This window comes from Orycteropus afer, unplaced genomic scaffold, assembly GCF_000298275.1.
Source record: "Orycteropus afer afer isolate SDZICR_OR568_19922 unplaced genomic scaffold, OryAfe1.0 scaffold00005, whole genome shotgun sequence".
Taxonomy (NCBI): Eukaryota; Metazoa; Chordata; class Mammalia; order Tubulidentata; family Orycteropodidae; genus Orycteropus; species Orycteropus afer.
In genome coordinates this window covers 7,731,513-7,738,707 of record NW_006921592.1, presented here as the reverse complement: position 1 = coordinate 7,738,707, position 7,195 = coordinate 7,731,513, and the positions used below count along the sequence as shown (strand labels likewise).

The following is a 7,195-nucleotide window of genomic DNA, read 5'->3' as shown; positions in this document are numbered from 1 at the left end:
CTCTATCCAGGGTCTCCTACATAGATCTCCCTCCAAGGGGTTGACATTGGTAGCCAGACATCATCTAGTTCTTCTGGTCTCATAGTTGTATAGGCTGTGGATCGCATGGTGTACCAGTCGCTAGGACTAATTCTTTCCATGAATCTTTGGTTTTCTTCATTCTTCTTTTCTCTGGATGAGGAGAGACCCATCATTGCATCTAGATAGCTGCCTGCAAGCTTTTAAGATCCCAGTCACTATTCGCCAAAGTAGGAGGTGGAACAATGTTTTGTATACTAAAACATATTACTTTTCAGATACCTGAAAATAACTGTTTTCTTATGTGTGTGCATTTAGGGGAGGGAGAGTGTTAAGGGGAGGAGGACACTGTATTCAGAAAGGACAACCAGCATCTCTAAGGAAGGTGTATTTACTGCTGTCCAAACACTGCTCTTCAAATGCTACTTCAGCCCACCCCGTCCCCACTATCAAAGGGCTCATAAGGAGACAATTCCTTGAATATAGGAAAGGGTAGTGGTGGTTTAAGGAACGCTGGTGGTACAGTGGTTAAAGTATTTATTTGGCTGCTAACTGAAAAGTCATCAGTTCGACCCCACTAGCTGCTCTGTGGGACAAAGAGGTGGCAGTCTGCTTCCCTAAAGATTTATAGCTCTGAAAATCCTATACGGCAGTTCTACTTTGTCTTGTAGGGTTGTTATGATTGGAATCAACTTACTAGCAATGGGTTTGGCTTTTTGATTTGAATGGTGGTTCAGTGGGAGAATTTTTGCCTTAAATGAAGGAGACAAGGAGCTCTGGTAGCGTAGTGCCTAAGGCACTTGACTGCTAACCAGAAGGCTTGGGTTCAAATCCACCAGCCACTCCTCAGAAGGAAGATTGAGCAATCTATTTCTGTAGTGATACTGCCTTGGAAAGCCAAGGAGGGGGCGCAAGGAGTCAGATCTGACTCGCCAGCAGTGAGTGTGAAGGAGACAAGCTCCACTTACCACCCCGCCCCATGCGCCCCATACAGAGCCACAACCCATCTCTCAATGGAGGCTTGTGTGCTGCTAGGATGCTGGACAGGTCTCAGTGGGGCTTCCAGACTAAGACAGACCGGGAAGAAGAGTCAGGCAATCTACTTCCAAATGTCAGCCAGTTAAAACCCTACGGATCACAACAGTTTGATTCCATATGTGTGGAGTCGCCACAAACTGGGGGCCAACTCGATGACAATTAACAACAAAGCAGCAGAGGTTCCACACCCAGTGTCCATGACCAAGGCTGGGAGTGGAATGTCTGCTAAAGTATACTTTGGATTTCAAAGACTCAGAAGAGTGTAGAAATATTTTAAGTTTTCTTTGTTGAAGAACAGTACTGTCTTCCGACCAGGGCAGGTGAGTCCCCTGTGCTCTGAAGTGCTTTCTTTGAGATCTTCTAAATCCTCTCTAATGCTTGGGACTAGTGCCAATTCCAACACTGGCCTAAGGAGTCATCCAATGCTAAAGTTGAAAGGAATCTTAGTAGTGATGTAAATCCAGCCATCTCATTATGCAGATGGGAAAACGGTTGCAAAGGTGGCAGTCACAGGTCTTAACCAAGGTCCTCTGTTGTTAGGAAGTGGCAGAAAAAAGATCCAAACCTAAATCCTTTGTGTATCAATGTCATGCTCTTTATATTTTATTTTATCTGCTGTAAGTAATTTTACTTTACCCTGTATTTTTTGTTTGTTTTATCTTCCAGCTGGAAGCAGCTTCAGGGCAGAGGCCAAGCTCCCCAAGTTGCCATAATAAGCATCTAATGAACATCGCTACTTCAACATTAATTGACAAGGCTGGTTTCCTTCATCACAGAAGAAAGGGCTATTTAAAGAAACAATCTTTTAGTTTTGATTTAACAGTAGGAAGAAGAAATTAGGTCTAAGAGATGAATGGAGGAAAATCATAAACATTTTGTCGTCAACTCTGTGCTTCTTTCAAGATTGCTACATTCCTGAGACTGTGACTTTTACAAGCCAAAGAGTCAGTCAAAGAACCTGGAGACCATGGCTACTTATTTAAGATGAGACTCATGAAAGGGGAAATGTTTTGGACTGGCAAGGCCTCCCCTGAACTCTCAGCCACAGCAGCAAGCAGAAGAGCCTCAGGAACTAGATCCATTAAAGTGAATGAAATCCAGCCAAAGCAAAGGCTTGGCAATGCTTACCATAGTTGCTTGGAATTAGCCCAGTCCTTCCTTTGCAGGTGCCTTTCCACCAATTGGTATCACTCTGGTGAAAAAAGAGTTAAGTGGTATTAGATCCAGTTCATGTTCACCGTGTTGTGAAATCATTACCCAACACACTTCCAAATGTTTTTCACCACCCTAAACAGAAACTCAGTATCCCTTAAGAAGTAATTCCCCTTTCTCTCTCCCTCTAATTCTCCTAACAAACTTTTGTTTCTACGTATTTGCCTGTTACAGATATTTCATGTGAGTGAGGTCATACAATATTTGTTCTTTTGCATCACAGCATGTATCAGAAGAACTTCATTTCTCTTTATGGCTAAGTAATATTCCACTGTATAGATATAGCACATTTTGTTTATCCATTCACCCAGACACTTGGGTTATTTCCAACTTTTGTGCATTTTGAATAACGCAGTAATGAATGTTAGTGTATATAGTAACCTTTTACTATAGAAAAATTCAAACCTATGCAAAAATAAAAAGAACAGTGTAAATCTACATATACCTCTTATTTACACATTGCCAACTTGTTTCACATATACGACCATCCACAGCTTCCCTCCCCTCCTGGATTATTCTGAAAAAAATTCTAGACATTGCAGTCATTCAACTGTAATACGGTCATGTGCCACAGAATGTTCCTGTACATACAATGGTTCGTAATAACAAATGGATGCTACTCTGTGACATGCATGAAAACATTGTGATTACTGTATTATTACATTAAAGATGCTTTTGTGCATCTGGAAGTGTTTCCTTAAATTTTTTTTAATGCATAGAAAGGTACAGCATATACTATATACAAAGACAAACATTTAACTAACTGATGTTAGATACGAACCAACTTTACTATTCCAACTCACATACACATTTGACTTACAAAACAATTTTAGGAACAGAATTTGTTTGTAATTCAGGGACTGCTTGTACACAGTGTTCACACACCATCCAAATCACGTAACAGCCTATTTCACAGAACATATTGTGATGACTGATTTGTCTGTTATCTTTTTTAATATATAGGTTTCCCCTCCAACTCTCTTTTTACCCCTTACAATGTATCTGTTGAAGAAATCTGTTAGTTTGTCCTATAAAGTCTCCAACAGTCTGGATTTTACCCATTGCATCCTTCTGTTGTCATTAAACATGTTCCCTAACATCTATGAATTGGTCCTTAGTGTGAGAGGCTTAATAAGATTCAGACTCAAGCTTGTGTGTGTGTGTGTGACTAGTTCATAGGTACTATTAATTTCTTCCATGAGGAGACACATAATGTCTGGTGGTCTCTCTTTTTGAAACGTTAGTAGCCACTGATAAATGTCTGTACCCATTATTTCATAATGGTTGCAAAATGGTGACATTCTAATTCTATTACTCTTTCTTCATTTAAATAACTGCAATATCTCTTCAAAGAGAAACCTTCTTATAAACACTCAGGTTATCCAAAGAAACAATTCACAGAGAAAAGGCAGGATAAATGTTGATGCTTTACCTTATTAGTTTTCAAAAAACAATATAAAAGTTTACAGGATTTCAAACTCAAATCTCCAAAACCAGGTATATATTCTTTAAAAAATCTATTTCCTATCTATACATCTTTTTAAGTTCCTTCTGTCTATGGCCCCCTTCCCTCATACATGTGGAACACCATTGTTTAAATTTTATTTTATGGTTTAATCCTTTGATTTTTTTGTTTTAAATTCAGTCATCTAGGTATGTGTCTATTCACATCATCTCACCTTTTCTTAGCTAAGTGAAAGCATGATACTTTTTTTCCACCTTACTTTTCCACTTAGCAAAATATACTGATGGTTTGTCTACAGTAGTTTACAGATATTCCTCATTTCTTTTTATATAGCTGCATAATACTCTATTCATTAATACACCAAATTTTATTTAACTATTTTCCTACTGATGAATATATGGGCTACTTCCGATCTTATGCTATTACAAATTATGTAGAAATGAAAACTTGTGCATACATACTTGTACATATTTGCCAGTAAAAACCCACATTTAAATAATATATAATGTTACGGCTACAACCACTCAGAAATGGATCAAAACTGGAGATCCTGGATAGAACGGAAGGAAAAATGTGGAATAAAATTCAGAAACACAAAAATGACCAGAATTACTGGTCAGACAGAGTCTGGTGGAACCCCCAAGACTCTGGTCCCGGGTTACTCTTTGGGCCTAGAACTGGACTCTCTCCCATGGATTGGCTCTCATCCCAACAGCAGAAAGACCTACATGCAGAACATCTATCCCAAGGCGATGCACCCACCCCCTCAACTGCATTAGAGCAATTGGCCATGGGGCACCAGAGGGACAGCATTCACATAGAGTGAAACGTGGACAGACGGGAATGCATAATTAAGAAGGGCACAGGGAGCGAGTGGTCACAGGGACGGGAGGGGAGGAAGGTTTGTTATGATCAGGGATGGTAATCAGGGTATGAAATCAAATGTACATCAACTGTTGAATGTAAAACAAATTTTCCTCTGTAAATTTGTACAAAGCACAATAAAAGTTTTTTAAAGTAAATAAATAAATTATATGAAATTTTAAAAAAAGTTATGGCTACATGAAAGTCTTATTTTGGATAATTTGCTCATATGTGATATTACAAAATGTTACCTGGGCTTACCATGTCAGTAATGTAGATAATATCCCCTTCTTCAAAGTATAATTCATCCGGCTGAAAGAGAAAAAACGTTTGACTCCATGTGATTTTTCATGAATTAGAATATAATGGTTATGACAGTAATTATACATATTTCAAATCATAAAGTATTTCTTTATAGAAAATGTATTTTTGTATACTTAAACCAGCACATAAAACATATAACAAAACAATGTATTTACAAGAAGAAAAACAAGACTGTTGCCATTTTACAGCGACTCTGACCCATGATGACCTGTGTGTCAGAGAAGAACTTTGCTCCAAAAGATTTTCAATGGCTGTTTTTTTAGGAGTAAATCACCAAACCTTTCTTCTAATGCACCTCTGTTGTTGTTGTTATGTGCCATCGAGTCGAACCTGACTCATAGTGACCCCTCCTTCGGTTTCCAAGGCAGTATCACTACGGAAGTAGATTGCCCCATCTTTCTTCTGAGGAGTGGCTGGTGGGTTTGAACCACCAGCCTTCTGGTTAGCAGTCAAGTGCCTTAGGCACTACGCTACCAGAGCTCCTAAGAGTTATTGCATTTGCCGGGAAATGAACCGGGGTCAACTGCTTGGAAGGCAGCTATGCTCACCACTATACCACCAACGCTCCCCAATGCACCTCTAACTGGACTCAAACAGCCGGCCTTCCAGTTAGCAGCTGAGCATGTTAACTATGTACACCAAGGGATAAAACATGCACAGAAAGGTGACTTTTCCTTTGATGAACTTCAAAGAATTACATGTATAACAAATAAGGACCACCATCACCCCCCCACACCACCTGTACCTTATACTCTTCCACAGTGAAAGAAAAGTGTTTTTATATCAAAATATCAATAAAGCTTCTTCTTATTACAAATTCCAAAACGTAGTATGTATCTACTTTTTAGAAAAGAATAATCATCTAGAATTACAACTATGAAAAACCGTCAGAAATTTGGCTCTCTCACAAATGATTAGGCCTTAATCCTGCAACTTTTTAAATCAACATCTGCTATCTGCTTATTTTGAGACAGTCATCATCTTATTTCTTCATGGTCAGAGAGAAGGAAGATTTCATGAGGGGAGTGATTAATCCATAATTGAACCATTAATAAGGATAAAGAACTGAAAGGTACAAAGCAGTAACTCTAAACCGTCTGGTGGCATAGTGCCTAAGGCATTTGACTGCTAACCAGAAGGCTGTCGGTTCACCAGCTATTCCTCAGAAGGAAGGTTGTGCAATCTACTTCCGTAGTGATACTGCCTCGGAAACCCAAGAAGGGGTCGCTGTGAGTCAGGTCCGACTCGATGGCAGTGTTTTTTTTTTTTTTTCCCCCCTAAACCGTCTAGAGACCATCAACAATTCCAAGAGGTTAGTTAATTAAGTCAGTTACGCACTCAGCCTTGGACCAGCCAAATGACCTACAAACTCTGAATAAAGTCAGACAATTTAATTAAATTTCTTTTTCCCATCAGCAGATAATGATTACCAGCATGACTTTGTGAGGAAATAGGACGATGCTTACTGATAGCAAATTTCAGATATGTGGAAATATTTATGTTGTCATGTTTAATGAAAAATATAGGGCACAACATTTCACAAGGGATAAAACCACAGTGATGGATGAAATATGCTTGGAAGAACTAGATGGTGCCAGGCTACCAATGCCAACCACTCAGGAAAGGATCAAATCTGGAGATCCTGGATAGAGTGGGAGGGAAAACGTGGAACAAAATCCAAAAACTCAATAATGACCAGAATTACTGGTCAGATGAAATCTGGCGAGACTCCCAATACTATGGCCCTAGGATACATTCTGTGCCTGGAATAAAACTCACCCCCAGGGGCGGGCTCTCAGTCCAATAGTTAACAAGATGTACACGCAGACCACTCAAACAAGGATGACGCACCCACACACTCTATGGTAATACATCTCTTAGAGCAATAGACCATGGGACACCAGAGAACAAACATTCAAACTGAGGAAATGCAGGACACACAGGAGGGCATAAATATGAGGGGCACAAGGGGAGGGTTACAGGGTACGGAGGGGAGGAGACTGGGGTAGGGTTGGACACGGTGAATGGGGAATGAAACTAAATATATACATTAAGTTGAATGTAAAACAAGCTCTTAAATAAAAAAAAAAAGGAAAAAAAAGAAATATGCTTGGAAATTTTCCCAATTTTTCTATCATCAGCATATATTATTTTCATAATTTTTGTGAGGAAAAATTTTTTTTTTTTAGGATTTGGGTGAAGATTTACAGAGTAAATTCACTTTTCATACAGCAGTTCACATATACTTTGTCTCATGTCATTGACCAAAATTTA

The 7,195-nt window shown here is 39.1% G+C and overlaps 1 protein-coding gene across 1 annotated transcript in view; it reads right to left on the bottom strand.

Annotated features, from left to right (window-relative positions):
- OSTF1 (osteoclast stimulating factor 1) overlaps nucleotides 1-7,195 on the bottom strand; it is a 30,490-nt gene that overhangs the window by 19,132 nt on the left and 4,163 nt on the right. The window contains exons 2-3 of the mRNA XM_042780603.1: nucleotides 4,859-4,909; nucleotides 2,185-2,248 (exon numbers count right to left, since the gene is read on the bottom strand). Of these exons, the coding sequence (XP_042636537.1) occupies nucleotides 2,185-2,248; nucleotides 4,859-4,909 (115 nt within the window). The remainder of the gene's footprint in view (nucleotides 1-2,184; nucleotides 2,249-4,858; nucleotides 4,910-7,195) is intronic.